Source organism: Mycteria americana, chromosome 2 (assembly GCF_035582795.1).
Source record: "Mycteria americana isolate JAX WOST 10 ecotype Jacksonville Zoo and Gardens chromosome 2, USCA_MyAme_1.0, whole genome shotgun sequence".
Lineage (NCBI taxonomy): Eukaryota > Metazoa > Chordata > Aves > Ciconiiformes > Ciconiidae > Mycteria > Mycteria americana.
This window is the reverse complement of record NC_134366.1, coordinates 3,799,774-3,819,170: the sequence shown is the minus strand read 5'-3', so window position 1 is coordinate 3,819,170 and position 19,397 is coordinate 3,799,774. Positions and strand designations below refer to the sequence as shown.

Sequence of the window (19,397 nt, the reverse complement as noted above, 5' to 3'; positions counted from 1 at the left end):
TGTGAACACACGAAGGGGTGAATCAACTCTCCCCGGGGTACTCCTCCGAGAGTGCTGACTGCCGTGTAACAGACAACACAGCCCTGAATGAGGAGGGCTGTTCTGAGATGGCCCTCAGCTAACTGGCCCCAGGTCTAACGGGGCTCCAGCTAGGGATTTCCAATGACCAGTTATTAAGTGTGTCTCTGAGTGGGCAATAGTCCCCCCACGACATGGGAGTGGGTGAGGATACATGGAAAGCATCCTAAGGGGATGCAATGTAGCAGGATCACTCCCTCCCATACAAAATTTTAGAACAAGAAAGGTAAATGCAGAAATTACAGCCATGTCAGGCCGAACAAGGAAATGTCCAGTGTGGCTATTAATTTGGATTTGTAGTTGCAATAAATAATTATTTTTCTTGGCTTCTCAGGCAAGTTTTACTAACAGGCAGGCAATAAACAGATCAGACAAGACACTCTTCTTCAGGAGAGAGACGAGTAGTTGATAAATCCCGCTCCACGGAGGTATATGCTGAGGCTGAGGGTCTCCTGCAAAATGCTGAACAGCGAGACATGGTTGAGATGGTAGCACCACTTGGGTGCTCCTGGCCCACCAGACCCCTGGGCTTCTAACAGCAGTGATAAATGAGGGGATAACTTCAAAGGGGGGCAAAGCCCAAGTTCTCCCATGAACTGTCTCCCTAACAAATCACTCACTCGGTGTCTAAGATTAGCTCCTTCTGGCAGCTCCAGCAGATGCAGCTGCTGAGTAAATTTAGATCCTTAGTGAATGGGTTATTTTCTCTCCTGGAGTATCCAAGTCAGGAGGGCAGTGCAGAGTCACTGGGCTTTGCCGTGTGAGTCACCCACTTTGACACAGGGATGTGGGTGACTCTGTCCTCCTGGGCAGCCAGGGACCTGTTTTGGTGGTAAAGAGTAAATCTGAAATAACAGAGATTCCAAGAAACATCTACCAAAGGTCCAGCAGCAGATCTGTGTTAAAAAGGGATGTGCCTGGTAGCTGAAGGGGTTTTGGGGATGTGACTAGAGATGCCACCAAGGCACAATACCTGCCGCTACCTCCAACATTTTGCATTGGGCTCCCAGAAATAAAAACTACATGGATGAAAGTTTTATGGCAGTAGGCTCCTGGTGTTTCACCAGTAGGAAGGTGGAGTCAAAATAAAGGTGAATATGAATCAAGTTGCAGCCAAACCTCCAGTCTGGTGATGGAGTGGGTTCTGGTGGGTTCTGTCAAACTCAATAACGTCTTATCTTGTGTCACAATTAGGGGTGGGAGGTGAGAACTTGCAAACAGATCCTCGTGTCTCTCAGCTCTGATGGCAGTGCATTACCGAGGGCGTCACCTGCATTACAGCAGCCTAACAGGCGCCACAGATTTCCAAAATTTATTTACTACATAAATAAATGACATTTATCAGGGACTTCACAAATTACTTTGGCAGAGCTGAAAGCTGGCTAGGAACTGATCCTGTTTCATCCACAGGGAAGCCAGAACACACCAGCACCAAGCGCCTCAACCCACATTACAAAGTGGTCCACATTCTGCCCTCACCAAACATCAACAGAACTCAGTCGTAAGGCCACTGAAAGTTACTCTAAAGCGTAAGAAAGAGAGACAGAGCTATTTTTCAATTATTAACCCACCTTTTCCTCAAGGCGCCATGTTTCACACGTACATTTATTCAATGCACTCACTATGCAGTGTCCCAAAGTCTGCTTCTCCAAGGAGTCTATCATGGGCTTCCCCTCTGCCACCGAGTCCCGAATCACTGCCCTTCATTCAGGGTCTTTCTCCTTTGGTTGTACATATGTGTGTGTGCTCATTCAGCCATGCAGTCATGGGCTTAGGCTGTGCGCACTGAAGTCAGTTGAGTAAAGGGATGGATGGCTGGAGATGAGCAAGAGTTGGCGACAGCATCTTCTGTTCCTCAGCCATGGGCAGAAATGGGAGCTTAAACCTTTGTCCATGGCATGTAAAAAATGCAAGTGGGATTTGCTTTGAGTCCCAGGACACATATCACAGCAGGATGGTCGTGGCGGCCACATCGGTCTCAGACCCAGCAGTGGAGAGCCACTTTTGGGTATGAGTTGGGGCCTGGGGACCAAGCAGTTGTGAGCTATGTGTTGTGTTTCTTTGGCATGCCCACTCCCCAGGCGACCTGTACACGATGTGCGATGGCTGTGAAGCAGGTATGGCTCCCGCGCTCCCATTAACTATGCCTGATGTTGGCATTACATCATTTTTTTCAAGACATTTAGCACTGAAGGGACCTGTTTTGAAGAGATCGTAACAGCTATCACTCTGCATTGCTGACGGGGGGGGAGATAATTACCCTTCAATGTGCTGTTCCCGGTCCTCCTTCCCTTTGCTATAAAGACTGTACTATTTATTTATTAGCCTCTTGGTAGGTATAGATCGTGCTGAGCCATTTCACAGTCCTTACTGCACAACCATAGATGCTGAACACTTGACAGTGGATGCTGACCATTTCTCGTAGAGAAAGAAACATGGGGTGCTTGGGCTGGACGTGACCTGGAGATGGTCTGCTCAGAGCAGGCTCAGCTCCAGCTAATCCCTTTCTCATAGCTGTGTGTCTGGCCCACCCTAAAACCTCCAGCTGTGGGACTTGGAGAGTCTCCTCTGGGACATGGGCTACAGGTCCTGCAGGAGAGCCGTGTGCTGGTGGACCAAGTGTTATGGGAAGCAGGGGGGTGAAATCTCTAGGCCTGCACAATGTCAGAAGGTCAGAAAAATGATGGAGATGGCTCTTGCTGGCATTAAAGAAATGTCCTGGGAGCCTACCTCAGCAGTCTGCCACGCATGGGGAGCCTGAGAAATGCCCTTTGTGTCTTACAGAAAATCTTTCTTGCAGCAAAGGGGTGACCTGCGCCTTCCAGGCAACTTCTACATGGGTGAGCTACAGCAGTCCGATTGTCAGGAGTGCTTGGAGAGCCCCTGCCAGTGGCTGGCCTGGCAGCGGTGGCTGGAGGGGAGACGAGGCTTTGGGACAAGCCTGCCAGTGCCTCCCTCTACTCCACCTTTGCTTTGTCACACTTCTCCTCCTCAATGGCCAGGATGCGCTCACGCTCTTTAATCAGCTGCACTCCGCAGTACGTGATGAACCAGATGGACAAGGTGCTGACAGGGAAACCTAGAAGATGGAGGGAGACATGGTCATCTTGGTGTAGCTGCTTGCCTAACGGGGCCAGCTCTTCTTCAGCACTGCTGCCTCTCAGGTGAGTTTTGGAGGTCCCACAAGTTTCTGATGGCCAATGACATTTTCCATTGTGGATCCAGCCCTACAGCTTCACTGAGAGAAGAGAGAAATTCTCAGGAGCAGATTTTAGATGAAGCGGTGCCTGAGCCCACCAAGGCGTCCTGGACCGCAGTTAATGTGGGAACATGCTGGAGTGGCTTTAAGCACTCCCTTACCTCCAAAACTCCTTCTGCCCCACCACGTTCAGACTTGGCGGTTGACTTTCTGCCCATTCAACCTGCCCATGTTCATCATTGTTCAGCACTGTGACCTTCTGGAAGCTTTGTGCCCCGCTGATGCTGAGGATCAACCCCAGCCTTGTCCCATACCTAGTGGGGACACAGTATGCGCCCAGGAAACACATGTTTTTGTCACCTAAGTAAGTGACTGAGAGCTGGGAGCTCTCCCTCCACTTAGGAAAGGTCTGATGGCATTTGTAACCACGAGTCTGGTATCCACAGCAGAGGGGAGACACAGGCTTTGTACCTGCTAAAACAGGACATCTGAAATGAATAATGCAACCAGCAAAAGCCAGCTAGCTCAGCGGGCAGGCACTTCTGGCACACTAAGCCCAGAGCGTCACATTATCCATTTCCTACGCCAGCCCTGTCCCAGAGAGGGCTGGAGGACGCAGGCGTCCATGGCTATTTATACCCTGGGCTGCTGAAGAAGACTTCAAAATAGTGCCACCATCCACTGATTAGAAATGTACAGATAAGACCGTTCATTAGGAGCCTAGGATGAGGATTTGTACCCGTCACCTTCAGGTTGATGCAGGAGTAACTGCTGAAGCAAAAGGAGATGAGGTAGGACAAGTAAATCCCTTTCTCCAGTACGGGGACCATTTCACAGCCCACCTTGGTGGGGCAAATGTGACATTTACGTTGCTGCAAGGAGTCTAAAACACAGCGTCAGGCTGTGCTAGGAGCTGTACGAGCACACCTGGAAGGCAGCTCATACCCCAGAGAGCTCGCACGAGAAGGATGGGAGCCAGGAAACAACTTCCCGCATCTTTTGAACAATACTTAAGAACATTGGGAGCAGCCACGTAACAAGCCAATGGCCAGGCCACCAAGAGTGGAACTGGAAGTGGAACTTGGAAGTCCCAGTCCTCAGCTCCCCTACCAGTGTTGCCCCATCAAGACAAGGGTGCCTGGATGGGGAAGGCTGGTAGCATCTTACCAGTCAGAAGGAGTCTCTTGGTGACCAGCAGTGCAAACTCCAGGCTGTTGAGGGCTAGGATGTTGTAGAGGACGATGGCCCAGAAATTTGCTGCCCCAAAAACTGCCCTAATCCGCCGAGACGTGGCCGCTGACATTTTGGCCTGTGGAGGGGAGAGGAGCAGAGAGTGAGGAAAGATGGGGCTGTAAGGAAAGGGGATGCACTGGTCCAACTCCAGCCAAACTCCAGCTGGGATCACAGAGGGGCAGGCAAAAATTAGAGCAGTCTTTAGTGTCTCTGGGGTGAAGAAACATACGGACAAGGTAAAACTTCTGCTCTGCTGCTGGACTCAGATGCATTTGGGGCTCTGGACTGGTGTTTCAAGGTCCCATAGGTAGGGGCAAGATGTTATACATGGTTTCATGCTAATTGTAATGGCTGAGCACTGCTTTATTCATCTGTTGCCTCAAGGCAGATGAATGCTGTTGTATACCAGGATTATTATTAGCCCTATGTGCAAATCAATCCCAGCTCCTGGTAGAAATTGTTTTGTAAGAATTAAAAAAAAAAAAAAAAAAAAAAAGCTGAAAACTAGTGACAGTAGCAGAATGAAATTGTCCCTGGCACATAATCCTCAGGAGCAGCTGCTGAGAGTGGAGCGGGGAAGTGGTTTATAGCAATCTTCAAAGAGCACGATGAATCCCCAGGCCACTTAGTGCTGAGAATTGCGGTGCCGCAGGGAAGGAGATTTCACTGCAAGTGCTATAATCTGATTAGAAGTTCAACAAGGAGAGCAACGGGAGGATTGCTCTCCAAATTTTTATTCAAAAGGGGTCTTTACTGAACCGGTTTAGGACCTCTAGACTTTAGGTTGGGCAAAACAAATAAGCACCAGAATTGTTTCCAGGATGGAGTTTCCTAAGTTTTTCTTCCAACATGTCCCCAAGGCACCTTGGTCCCAAACAGAGACAGGGCACTAAGCTTTGGAGTGGTTGGAAAATAATTAATTCTAGTACCTAAACATTTGCTTTTATCAGAAATCAGATCAAAACCACTCAGAATGCCAAGATGTTTTGCAGAACAAGAAGAACTAATGATACCCATATGGAAATGTATAACCATTTCCCCATGGACAGACCTCAGATTTTGTGTCCATGTGTGGTACTTTGATGCCTCGTTGAGACTGCATTCCTGATTCTCTTGGACCTCTGTTTTTCCCTCTGAAAGCTCTACACCCAACCTAAATTTCCCACGAAGCATCATAGGGGCAGGTGGCAATTTGCTCTGGGTGGGTGACACAGTGCATAAAATATAGGGTTACAGAGCACCAGGACTTTGCTTCCCTTGCACGGCTGAGTAGCTGATCACAAGGATGCTAAAGGCCACAGGAGAGAGCTTCAGGTCTCCACCCAGGAGGCCTGGACATGGAGCTGCATGGCATCATCAGGGATGTTGCTCTTCAGTCTCAGCTGAAAATGGATCTGACTTGTATAAATAAGTTTGAGCTCTGTACAGTCATGGATGTTTTCCAGCAGCAGAGTTTGGCCCCAGACCCATTGATCTTCCCCCATCCACTTGCAGCCCAGCTCCTCACCTCCAGTTTGGCAAAAGGCTCCTGCTGGAAGAACTTCTGCACCCAGAGTTCAAAGTTGAGGCCAAAGCAGTTGAAGACAGACCAGATGTAAACGATCTCACAGGGCCCCAGCCACAGGGTGGTGATGGCAAAGGTGGCGATGGTGGCCATGAGCTCCTTCATGATGTTGTCATGGTTCTCTCCAATGTGGTCGTACACATACCTAACAGCCAAGGAAAGTGGTCGGTGCTCTCCGTAGTCAAGGAGAGCCCTCTGCAGTCCCTCCTCCCACACTTGCCCACCAGGAACAATGTTTTGGCTGATGCGTTCTAGCAATAAACTGATTTTCACTACAGTCCAGCTACATGTGGCTTGTTTTCCTCACAAACCTATAGCTCCTTAAGGACCAAATACCACCCTTTCCCCCTCTTGCAGGTAAAGGGTTGATAAAATGTGGGGATCCATAGAGCTGCAGGCTATCTCATGCTTGCTGGTGCACAGGATTTCAGCACAGAGGAGCCACCACCTTCAGTACAGGTTTGCTGGTGTGTACTCATGGCTGAAGAGGGCTGAAGGGCTGAGGGAGATGTAGATGGAGCTCAGGCCACCCTTGTTACCCAGGATATGGGAGACCTGGGCTCGATTCCCCTTTCCTCCTGGTGGAATATGAACCTGACTCTTCCTCCCTTGCGGAAACGCTAAACCCACCAGACTTAAAGGGTTTTCTAGGACAGGACTCTCTTATTCCCAGCTTTGGCAGGGGCGGGGGCTGTTGCACTTTGTGGTGATTAATTCAATGGTCTTAGGGATAAACAGACCAAATATGACTTCATGCTGTAGTGGGATTCACCCAGAAGAGAGGACACCTCAGCTTTAGGATGAACAGCATTTAATGCTTCACTGCTATGTGATGAAAGAGAAGATCCTGAACCAGACTAGAGATGGTTGATTAGACACTTACTTGCATAGCCAGTCATTAATCCCTCTGTCAAAATGCCTAAAATGCAGATGATAAGAAGCATGTTAAAACACGCAGTGTAACGACACCCTTCCATGCAGCAGTCAGCCATAGAAGGTGCCTGGTCCCCTGGTGAGGTACTTCTTGAACCTTGGTCACAGCAGTTCTCCATGCTCCCTCCTTGAACAGGTCCCACTATTGATGTGGCTGTAACCTATCTTATCCCTTGTTTCCTGCCCAAGAAATATTTCCCTGGGCTATGGCCAGGTCTAGACTACAGGTTCAGTATGTATTGTTCAATGTAGGTAGTCTCCAACTTACAGGCCAGCTGCTCAGAAGCACAGCCCAGGCCTCCTCCCCTCCATGCACATTTCATTCAGGTCAAACATGCTGTCTCTCTTCATCGATGCACGGAGGGTACTCACGTTTCTGCGAAGACGTAGAGCATGGTGATGCATTTCGGGGGCTGGGGTGGGTCCAAGTGGTCCAGTCTGGCGATGGTGTTGATGACCCCAAACATGACAGCAGCTTTCACCCAGTCGTACACCAAATTGGAGTAGGCCAAGCCAGCTGCAGCAAAAATGAGAGTCAAATACGTGAAGTGGGATGTATGGCCTTCAGGACTCTGGGGGACATCATGTCCCGTGGGAGCATGTAGTCTATTGCAACAAACATAACATCAAGAGGACAGTCTAATGCTGTCTTGGACCAGCAAAGCTTTTAAAACTAAGTAGCTTTTTAAGAAGCTTGAACCAAAGGACAATATCTTCTTGGGGTATTTGGGAGCAAACTGCTTATTGGTCTTGGTATTCCAAGAAATTCATACATTTCTTCCAGCACAAGATCTTTCCTCCCCTCTAAGGCTTGTTAACCTATGAAAACCTCATCACAGTTCTCACCTCTGACCTCTGAGGTTTTATTGACACCTTCATTGAAATGCACCCTGTCCCAGCTCCTTGGGGCCGTAGCTGTAACATTGATGCTACGGCAGAGCCAGGGCCAGAACATCTGTCTTGGAGAGGTGTCTGACACTGGAAACAACCCTTGCAGGAAAAAAACCCAAAGATTTCAAATTCCTATGCAAACAGAAGTTAAAATGCCCCTGTCTTGATCGGATTCAGCTCACAGATTAAGGGCCACCCAGTGCCTCGACGTGAGCCATGCCTGAGCTCCCACCATGGACAAGGCAGATCTGGCCAATACAGTCAGCAGAGCCTGCAGAGGAGCTCAGCTCCCTCTGGAGTAACACACATGCTTGGTCAGTCCACCCAGGTCTCTTAGGACACCCTAAATCAATGCTAATGCCATTCTAGCTGTGTTAGGGTTTTCTCCTGCCCTCCAGCTGCCACGCTGGAGGGCTTCTCCAGCCCCCGTTTGCCCTGTGCCAGCCCCGTGTGGATGTCAGATACCCTATGGCATCTCAAATGCTGCCATCAGAAGTGTATTTGGCCAGCTGAAATCCTCCATCCGGCTGGCAGCTGAGTGCCAGCCCGGCTACCGCTACTCATCCCAGGAGTTTGGCTTCCGGAGGTCCCTAGTCCAGCCCTGCTCAGAGCACAGCCAATGTCGAATGGAGATCAGGTTGCTCTGGACCTTGTCCATTTAAGCATGGAATATCTCTATTTTTGGAGAATCTATAACCCCTCTGGGCCCCTGTTTCAATGCTTGACCACTCTAAGAAAAAAAAAATCCTTACATGCAAGCCAACTTTGCCTTGCTGCACCTTGTTTGCCGTGTCCTGCTTCTTTCCTGCCAGCCTCCAAGAAGAGTTCACCTTCTCTACAACCCTCCTTTAGGTAGTTGAAGACAGCAGCTACAACTCCCCGGAGCTGTTCTCTGTACAACGTACGCCCTGTGGCCATTTCAGTGGCTCACAAACACCCATAATGAGTGGCCCTGTGAAGGCTTCTGAGATACCAATGTGTCTCTTGCAACAGCACGGGGCTGATTTTTGGAGGTTCTGAGCTCCCTTCCAGTCCAGACAAAGGCGATGGGAATGACTTGGCATTCAGCCTCTTAAACCCTGAGCCAAACAATTTACTCCAGGATCCTATGAGGGTGTCAAACCAATGCCATCTGACAGACCCCAGCTCTGTGCATTGTCAACGGGAAGAAGGGGGACTTTACCAAAACCTGTCCAACATAGGCATTGACGAGGTCTCTCGATGGAGATCTGAATCACTCACCACTGCCTTGCAGCTGAGTACAGGTGTGAGCATGTCCAAGCATGGCCACTCACCCAAGGACCAGTCCGAGAGGCGGTTTATGAACTTCAGATCAGAAGGGAGGGTGAGGATGTAGAAGAAGTGAAAGAAGATATCCACAGCGATGATGGCCCCCACATGGAGGAGGGCATGGACCCGGATGTTCCTCATCTCGTCATCTTTGCGTCTCAGCTCTCGGGTGCTCACCTGCCAGGATGGAAAACCGGGAAAGGGCTGAGCTGAGAGACAGGATAGGCAGCATGTTCCTCCATCTGGAGAAACGTTCAAGGTCCAAATTCAACTCTGTCCTGTAGAGATCACACTATGGACTACACGGCCGAAATCTCCATTGATTCAGGAAGACCCAAGGGACTAGCTGACGTGAACACATCCACAGGGAGCAGGACATGTCCCACCCACAGCATCCCTCCAACACCCCCGCCTCAGTGCTGAGTACAGCAGCAATGTGCCTCCTGGATCCCCCTCCTAGCAAAGGCTGTTCCCATCACGGGGGGTTCCAGCAGAGCAGGCACATAACGTGACACGGCAGTGACAGGTCTGGCTGTACCTAAGGGACCCTAGGTGGGGTGAAAACCGTACTGACCAGGGAGCTGGGTTTTATGCTCTTTCGGCAGGGACATGTTCAGAAAGTCAACTTTGCTTAAGGGTGGCCCCTTGCACAGGTCACTGAGAGGGAGCAAATGCTAATACCCATCACATCTACAGGATGCCACAGCCTGTAGGGAAGGACATCTGCATGCCCAGGAGAGGCTGGGAGCAGGGCTGGAGTCCCACCTGACAGCTCTGCCAGGGCCAGATGCATATTTTTGGCCAGGGTCATTTGGGAGGAGGAGGAGGAGGAGGATGACTGATGGTCTCTGGAGCTTCTGCTGCCGACACCTGCTGTAAATGAGAGGGAGAGCTGCTCGAGAAGCCGTCCTGAATCTGTTGGGACCTGATCGATGGGGATTTTTGTCTCTGCTGTGTCTTGTACAAACAGGGGCCGGGCTTTGCCTCCAGGAGCTGTCATGTCTCTGGCCGTTGTAATATAAAAATCATCAGAGCAAGCTTTCAGGATTACACGGGGCAGACTGATGTCCTCGCTTCCCCGCATTGCCATAAAAATTGCTGCTGTATTTAAAATCCTCTTATGTTTATTACTTTCCCTTTATTCCCTGCAAGAGGTGGGAGCTCTTCCAACGTAATCCGCAGGCTGCCACACCAGCCCCATCGTCAAATCCAGATGATTCCTGAGAATTAAAGCCTTTGCTAGATTTTTTCATGTCTGTTATATGCCAAATGCTTTAAGGATACAAAGAGGCTGCTGGACCCTAAGCTGGAGGAGAAGCCGAGGGGGGACAGGCTCTGGCATGGAAACATGTGGGAGGACACAGAGGCCCCCTTTCATAGAATCATTTAGGTCAGAAAAGACCTTTAAGATCATCGAGTCCAACCGTAAATCTAACATTGCCAAGTCCACCACTAAACCATGGCCCTGAGCACCACATCTACACATCTCTTAAATACCTCCAGGGATGGTGACTCCACCACTTCCATGGGCAGCCTGTTCCAGTGCTGGACAACCCTTTTGCTGAAGAAATTTTTCCTAATATCCAATCTAAACCTCCTCTGGTGCAACTTGAGGCCGCTTCCTCTTGTCTTCATGTCTGCATGTGGTGGCATCACTCTGCCACCATCCCCTTGGGATGAGGGCTGTGTCCCCCACGCTTCCAGCCCTACAGAAGTGAATTTGTTCCCTTGATCCTAGTAAGGAAGATGCTTTTCAGCTCAAATGGGGCTGGCCAAGCCCTGGTACAGATGAGTTCCCATCACACATGGGGGTGCAAGGGCTCCACCAGGACATAGCACCAGTAGGAGCCAAAGAGACAGATCCATTCCCTAACTGGGCCAAACACCCCACCCTGGGGAAGGGACTCCATCTGCCCACCCCCATAATTGCTGTTGGGCAATTAGGAATTTACCTCTGCAATTAGTTGGAGCTCCAGCAGTGCAGGGGGGCATCCAGCCAGGAGATGGCAGTGGTGGCCAGGCCAAGACAGGACCCCTGGCTGGGGCATGGGAAAGGGGTTGGGGACTTACTCCCTGTGCCTTTGGTGTAAGAGTTTAAGCAACGGGGGGGGAGGAATTGCTCATTAAGTGGCTATAAACATCATGCTTTGGGGCTGTGCAAAAGGAACAGGACCCTCCAGATCAAGCCTTGTAGGGGTGGTGGGAGTTCAGGTCTTGGAGACACCAGCAGTTTAATGCCCTGATTTATAGATACCTGGCTGCAGCATTAGAAGAAGCCAGAGCTGCCCATCTCATAGGAAAGATTGATGGAAACAGGAGAAGGAAGAGGAACATGGGGTGAGGAGGGCACCCCAGGGCACTGCAGCCCCTCTGGAGGGGCTTGGACAGTGGGGCTGCTGGAGCCATGCTTGCCTGGACTTCAGCCCAACAGATAAGACACAACTGGAAAGATGAAGCCTTAGGATGAAACGTTTCTTCCATCAGCCTGGGGAGAAGAGCCCAGCTGGGGCCTGGTCATCCCTGTGGTTGTCTGCTGAGAACAGGCTGCTGGTGGACTCAACGCACCATGAGCATCCCTCATGGGGGACACCAGAGCCGACCTTATGATCTTCAGGGTCAAATGCTATAAAAGTCCTTTTAAATAGATCCTGCAAGACCCAAGGGATCTTTGTCCTGCAATCACATCCTTTCAGCATTCAGCATGAGGTTGTTAATGCCCCAGGTGAACGAACTAGCAAGGAGTAGGACTTGGATTAGGGCTCATCCTGCTCACTGGAGGAAACAAGACCAGTGCAGACCCTTTCTTAAGCAATCACTACCAGCCCAACATTGGAGAGAAGGTGCTGGGTTGGGTGGGTCTTTTGTCTCCTCCTCACCAGGGAGGCTCTGGCTGCTCTCCCCTGCCCTGGGCTGGTTTTTCTTCTGAATTCACAAATATTTTTCCAAAATGCTCTTGCACCCAGATGTCAGTTGGGGTCCAAAAAAATTTCAGTGTAGCTGTTCTTCTTCAAAAGGAAACAAAGGGGTGGTGGCAATCCTTCCCAGCACCATTGCTGACCAAGCAAGAGGTCCCTCCCTTAGCAAGCAGTACCAGTTTGCTTTGATGACCAAGGTTGATTGTTGGTGTAAAAGGACATTGGGATGGGAAGAGTGAGGAGGGAGAGAGCACTGCCATTTTGTTTGATCTTTGGATGTGAAACAGCCCCAGAGGTCGGCTGGTCCCAGCCTAGGCTTCTGCTGATGCTTTCTAGTGCTGTTTGGAGTCTGCTCTTCAAAAAGTCCCCTTGGTTGTGTGTGACCCAGGCAAAGACTTGGGGCACCAGGGTATTTCATGGAGAGCAGAGGAAGCCCCTGGTTGCCGAAACACAGCCTTCCACCCGATCTTACTTATTTCTAGAGAAATAACTTCATCTTAAGAAACACAGACCATCTCCAGAAATTCATGCTCTTGGGTGAACCAGCTGGATGGAAACATGAGACTTCCCTTGCTCGCAGCCACCAGCATGCAGAGGTCCCATGGATGGGCACTACATGTCTGGCTCTCACCATGGCCTCCCAGCACCGCACACTGGAGCAGCCTGGAGCTGCTGGAGCAACAGGGCATGGAAACCGGGGCACTGAGCAGTGCAGGTGCCCAGCGAGCAAGGACATGAGCTGAACCCTCCCCTCCTCATCCCAGCATGGTGTTTTCACCACAGCAATGTCTTCCCTCCTGTACTGATCAGTGGAAATGGCCAAAAACACAAAAGGGAAGGTTAAAAACCCATCAGTTTATGCCCCTCCCCTCAAAAATCAGGGCATCGCTGCGCAGCCCAGACTATGGCCACAGACTCTATGTGACCACGAGAAGCTCTACAACTATTTGCACCTTCACTGTGGCAAACAGTGGGTTTTTGTAGGCGTTAAACCCAAGCAAATAAACGCAGGGAGAGGTCCTCCTCCAGCCCGGCATCAGGAGCACTCACCTGGGCGTGGAACTGGTCAAACGTCATGACAGGCCCAAAGAAGAAGAAGGGGAGGTAGAAGTTGTACTTGAGGAGGTCAAAGATGGAGTAGATGCCCTCTTTCCTCTCAGAGCTCTCGAGTGCAAAGCTCATGCAGCGCATGATGGTGAAGCCACTTCCTCCATAGAAGAGGACATCTTGAAGATCAAAAGCTCCCGTTACAAACCCGCTCTGGATGAGAAACAAAGAGTTACCACGGGAATGTGGTATCACTTCTGTGCTCCCTCACTTTGTGGAGGACATCACTCCCAGGGCAGTAGGCAAAGCCTCTAATTATGCTCCAAACCCAATTGTCCCTGGAGCTAATGAGCCTTGCTGTTGGAAGGAGAAAACTGGGGCTCCATTTCCTAGCTGGCTCCTGCATCCCAGAGGAGCGGGGAAGTGGTAATCCTCTTGGCCATGTCTTCACCAAGCAGCTGTGGGCCATGCAAGCTTTGGTCTGGGGTGGGAATGTCACCTTGTCACAGGGACATAACCCTCCCCAGGAGGTGAAGGAAAGCCAGCACAAGCCTGATAGAGAGGGGGGAACGCATTTCAGGAGGTAAGCAGCAGGCAAGGACAGGCAGCACTGTCCTTCAGAGGGACTGAATAGCTTTATAAGGTCCTTCCTGGGCTTCTCTCCACCCACCAGTGAGAGAAAGTCTTAACTGGGCAGAGACTTAAGAGGTAGGCAAAGGCATCACTGACTCATCCCAGCACAGTGTTACAGGTGGGGAAACTGAGGCATGGGGCAGGAACACGTCTTGCCTGGCTGACAAGCTGTTGGCTGAGCAGCAAGAAGGACTCGGGTGTCCTGAGCTCTGGCCCAGCATGAAACCACCAAAACATGACGTAGCCCCTGTGGTATTATTCCCAAGCTCAGCGGCACAACAGTCCTCCTCCCTCTCAAACCCTGTGGAAGCTCTGACATAGCCAGGAGAAGTTCCCAGGGTTTGGGGGTGCCCCAGGAGCCCTCCCTGGAGATAAACGCAAGGAGAGGGACACAGGTGGGCTGGAAATGAGGCAGATGGGTGGTCCAAGAGAGCACCTACCTGCCAGGAGCTGAATGGCTCCACCTTGAAGGAGGCGAGACAGCAAAGGCCAGCCACATAGCAGAGCCACTTCTGCTTGGCCAACGCAACGGAGTAGAGGACAAGGCAGTGGGAGAGGATGATCATCAAGTAGACGAGCCCCATGCTGCCCAGCACGGCCAGGACCCCATACAGCATGTACACCACGGCCCGGTGCTGTGAGAAGAGAGCAGCCCCGACCTGTGGTCAGCTTGGTGAAAGCCCCAACCCTGCTCCCCCTATTCTAGAACATCCCCCCATCCTAGAACATCCCTCAAGCCCCCTCCTCAGATCCCAGGTCACCCTGCTGCTTTCAAATCCATCCCACCACATCCCTGGCTCACCTGTGGCACTGTCATGGAGCAGATCTTGCCGAAGAGGACATGTCCTGAGAGAGCGAAGATGATGACGTTCCTGAACGAGGTGAACCACATCACCCACTCGAAATCGGCCACGTCCTGCGGGAGCAGCACCGGGTGCCTTACTGCCCCCAGCCCTCACACCCCACCCCGACACCCATCTGGAGAGGAAACCACACGACTTTCAAAGCCTTTTCTTCCCGTTTTCCACCCAAGGGCTCCCGAGCACTTTAGCTTGGTCACAAAACCCCAGGAGAGATGTGCAGAGGTTGCTCGTCTCGGTGCACACAAAGCAGAGCATCCACGGTGCTGCAGGGCTGGTATTTTCCTGACTAGTTCTTTAGGGAGAAAAACACGAGTCACGTGGACTTTGCAAAAGTGTGTCAGCAGCAGAAAACCCAGCTCTGCTTCTCCAGCGGTCAGCACCGACCGTGTCGCTGGTAGCTAGAAAAGACTGAGTCCTTCCTCTGCTTACCATCTTCCTGCCGAAGTAGTGCCAGCCTGGCTTTATGCCATCCCGGAAGGCCCTTCTGTTCATGCTGTCTGCAAAAGAACCAGAGTTACGGGGAGAGAAACAGCTCTAGGAAACGGAGCCTGGGTTTTGGCAAAGCAGGGAGCCTTCCTCACCGTGATGATGAGCTGTCAGGGCTCAAACACCCCGTCCCCAAAGCGCCCAATTCCCATGGACAACCATAGGAGTCAGGTATCTCAACCTCTTCTGCAAGAATTTCCAGCAAAGCGTTTTTGCACTGCCACATCCCAGGGAGCCCCGGTTGATCCCATGCAATTTTCAGTTTTTTGGGCTTCCAGACAAAAAATTTGGGAACTGGACCTGTGTAGGCAGGGTGGTTGCCTGTTCCGGGCACTGGCTGGAGAGCTGTGATGTGCCACAGCCTCTTGCCCTGAGCCATGGAAATGGGGACAAGGGGGTAAGCAGGAAAAAGGCAAAAATCCTTTTTGATCCCTGCAAAGGATTCCCAAGCTGTTCTCTGCAAAAATTAAAGCCAGGGATCTGCTGCTGGTATTTGACAGCTGTAAAAGCAGCCACCTTACACCCAGCCTCCCTCCCAGGGCCCCCTCTGAGGGACGCGATGGGGAGCATTACCTCTGGATGCTTCGAAGATCCCGCTGCCGCTGTACACCACAGCGCACGTCACGGCGAGAGCGTAAAACCCCAGTTCGTAGCTGGGGAGCATCGTTTTAACCCCCATGGCGGCAGGTTACCACCCCAGCCGGTGCGGGGGATCCAGACCTGGGAAAGGGAAGGAGGAGAGGGAAGAAAACCAGGGGTGAGAGCTCACCTGCCCTCCTACCCCTCAAACACCCAAAATTGCTGCTGGTCCTCAGCAGCTCTGCTTTGTGGGCTTCCTTGAAGGTTGGTAGCTGAAGAGAAGGAGAAGATGGTAACACCTAGGGCTGAACCCTGGGACACAGCTCAGGTGCAGGGAGAGAGGTTGCTGCAAAACCCACCCAAGGAGGCAGGATCTGGAGGCAGCTCAGCCAGGTGGTCCTGATAAAGGGCTCTTCCCAGAGAGTTGCATCCATCCCAATATTCAGAGATGCTCAGGAATGCCAGCCACCCAGGCTGGGGTTCCTCCAGCGTGTCTCTGATGTCCCCCCCACCCCTTAATTCCTAATTGGATCCTTGGAGGGCATCCAGGCTAGGGCATGAAGACACCCGTGCTGGAGGAGACGCGACGGGATGCCATCGCGGCATGGGACCCCTTGCCCTGGGCTGCTGCTCACCTTCTGCTGGGGTTTTGCCCAACCTCGAGCTCTCGGGGACTCCTAAAGCCCCGCGGTCCCAAACTGCTTCGGACCCCGCGGGCATGGTTGAGCCCCCCGGCCGCCCTGCCCAGCATCGGCAGGGCTCGAGGGATGCCTAACGTTCAGCCTCACAATTAGCCCTGGGCTAATTAATCCTGCCAGGGCTAATTAACCCCGGCTCGACGTGCCTTCCAGCCCGCCCCGAGCTCTGCAGCCTCCCGACTGCGTGTCCGGCAGTTGCTAAAAACGCAGTTCAGGGCTGGAGCAGGCGGTGTGCGGGGGGGAGAGGGCAGCCCCGCCGGCCGGCACCCTCCTTCCTCCGGCACTGCCACCCTCCTCCGGCACTGCCACCCTCCTCCGGCACTGCCACCCACCCCCGGCACTGCCACCCACCCGCGAACATCCCCCGCGGGTGGGGGGGCCCCACGAGCGGCGGGGCGCAGCCCCTGCGACGGCGCGGGGGGCTTTGAAGGGAATAAGGAGCGAAACTCTTGCTTTTAGGCAGCAGTAAAAGGCGAGCCGGTCACCCTCCGCTTTCGCAGCTGCATCGCGAAGCTTTTGCCGTGGGTGCTCATTGAATTTCTTGGTTTTTTTCTTAATTAATTTTTTTTTTTTTGAAGCACTGAATTTTTTGAAGAGCTGGGGGGGGGGGGGGTGTCGTTGGCAGCGATGTGGGGTGACCCCCATCTTCCCCAGCTCTGGAGGAAACGCTTTTCCCGGCGGGGAGGGCCCGCTCCCGGGCCGGGCACAGCCCCGGGGGGTGCGGGGGTCGCTCCCCGTGCGGGGCCGCTGCGGGCGGGCGCGCTGCCACCACCCTGCGGTCCCCCTGCGGCGGGAGGGCACTGCCGGAGGTGGCTTTCAACAGCTTTTTTTTTTTTTTTTCCTCCTTTCCACGCATTTCAAGGATTTTTTTGTTGTGGGTTGTTTTTTTTTTTTTTGGGGGGGGGCAAGGCCACCCCGCAAATGAGCCGGGCGGGAGGGGGTTAACGGCCCCCGGTTGCCGCTGGGGACCCCGCGGTGGGCGAGGGGTGCTGGCGAAGGACCCCTCGGACAATTTTGGCTCTGATTGCTCCTGGGCTGCCGAGTTAGGTGCATCGGGGGACCCCCAACACAGCCCCCCCCCCCCCCGCCCAGTTCCGAGCCGCCGCGGGGCAGCAGCATCCTCATCCCCCCCGCTCCCCTCCGCTACCCCCGGACCCCGGCCGGGCGGTGGGAGCAGGCAGAGGTGACAAAAAGCCCTGGAGCTGCGGGAGCAGCATGTCACCACCCCCGGCATGCCACCACCCCCCCCCCCATCCCCGCGTTGCTCCCCACTACTGACCTTGAGCCCCGGGGCTGCGGGTGGAGGAGGGCGAGGGTGCGGGGATCCAGCGTCCGGCACCGCGACGGGGGGACGGCAGGAGGGGGGAAAGTGGGGGGCGGGGGGGAGCGACGGAGGGTTTTTGGGGACCGCTGGCCTGCCCTACAGCATCTCTCAGCCCGGCTTGGGGGGAGCGGCCGGGTGTATTTTTGGGCTGCCGTCCCCCACCTTGCCCCCGGAGGAAGTTTGGCCGGGAGTGGAGTGGAGCAGGCGGGAGGTATTTTTATTTTAGAGCAGCACTGCAGAGGGGGGCTGGTTCAGGAGCTGTCTGTCACGGCAGCTGCTGGAGAGGACCCGTGCTGGCTGCCAAAGCTCACCCTGGGCCAGGGACCACGGCCCGGGGGTGGCCACGGGAGCCCCGGGGCACAGCAGCCCCCACGCAGAGACCGGTTCCCTCCCAGGGGTGTTTCGATGCCCCACTTTGAGCCCTGCAAGGGAGGAGGTAGCCCCCATCCCTTTGTGCCGGAGGGGAAGGTAGCTATCATTGCATGGGGATGGGGAAACTGAGGCACGGAGCCAAAAGGTGCAATTCCCCCGCGGCTGGGGCAGCGTTTAAATCAGCGCGGGGCTCGGAGGTTGCAACATCTCTACAAACCATCTTCGGGGTCTCCTTCTCAGTTTTCGGCATCTGCAACCAAAACAGGGGATAGGAAGGGGCTGGGTTGGGTTGTGGTCTCCGTTATTAGGGGGGATGCAAATACAAGTCAGCCAAGAACAAGTCAACGCAGCGTCAGGCCCGTCTCCGTGTCCTGCGCCAAGCTCTTTCTACCAAACCCCTATGAGATTTGGGGAGAGCTCACGCTGGGGCCGACGTCCCTGAGCATCTCCCGGGCTGCCGGTAGGGTCAGGGGAGAGAACCAAGGCAGACAACCCTGGATTTTATAAATACCTCTGTGGGTTGTCTGCCACGTTCTGGGCTTAGGAGGGAGGATCTCCAGGATGGGCACCCTTCGGGTCAGCCCAGCTTTGCTGTCGCACTGGCCGCGAACAAAAAGGCTTTTTAGCAGCATTTTTAACTTGGTGTGCAGAGAGAGAGGCTCTCCACAGAGAGCCTTGGCGATGGCTATATGGCCAACACTTTCAGCACCTAACGAGCCGCTTTAATTTGCAGTAGCCAGGGCAGGATTCAGCTGCCTGCCCCTCGGATGCCCTGGAGCCCCAGCGTTCGTCCTGCTGCCGCAGCTCGGTCCCTGCCCAGGGACTTTGGCTCTTCAGACCTTGGCATAATTGACTGGGTGCTTAGGGGCGAAGTAATTAAGAGATGGGTGCAGATAAGCGCAGCGACACAATTCATCGTGCTCCGTGCGCCTGCGGAGGGCAGGGGTTTATGGCCAGCCACGGCCATACCTCGAGGAGCCTCAGCAGGAGGGAAGATCGTGTCCGTCCCCCCCGGCAGCGGGTGCAGACGGACATCGGCTCGCTGCACTGGCGGGGTGGTATAGGAAGGCAACGAGCAAAGGGGCACCGGGGGACCGACCGGTCCCCGTCACCCTCCCGGGCTCCCAAACCCACTCACCCCCCATCCTGAACCATTGCAGAAACCAAAACCAGCCCCCAAGTCCTTCTCTCCAAGCGTCTGCTGCGTTGGAGGCACAAGGGGCCCCATTGTGTGCCCACGGGGCTGGAGGCGATGGGGATCTCGCTTTCGGGGATGCGAGGGATGCCGGGGA

At 53.3% G+C, this 19,397-nt stretch overlaps 1 protein-coding gene across 1 annotated transcript; it reads right to left on the bottom strand.

Moving 5' to 3' along the window:
• Positions 1–1,376: 1,376 nt before the first annotated feature.
• HHATL (hedgehog acyltransferase like) lies at positions 1,377–17,713 on the bottom strand. Its single transcript, XM_075492253.1, has 12 exons — positions 17,689–17,713; positions 15,706–15,852; positions 15,076–15,143; positions 14,586–14,699; positions 14,224–14,418; positions 13,154–13,363; positions 9,194–9,365; positions 7,380–7,524; positions 6,958–6,993; positions 6,018–6,219; positions 4,445–4,586; positions 1,377–3,157 (listed from the first exon to the last, which is right to left on the bottom strand). Exons 2-12 carry the CDS (start codon positions 15,809–15,811, stop codon positions 3,036–3,038), a joined length of 1,512 nt encoding a protein of 503 aa, XP_075348368.1. The 5' UTR covers positions 15,812–15,852; positions 17,689–17,713; the 3' UTR covers positions 1,377–3,035.
• Positions 17,714–19,397: the final 1,684 nt, after the last annotated feature.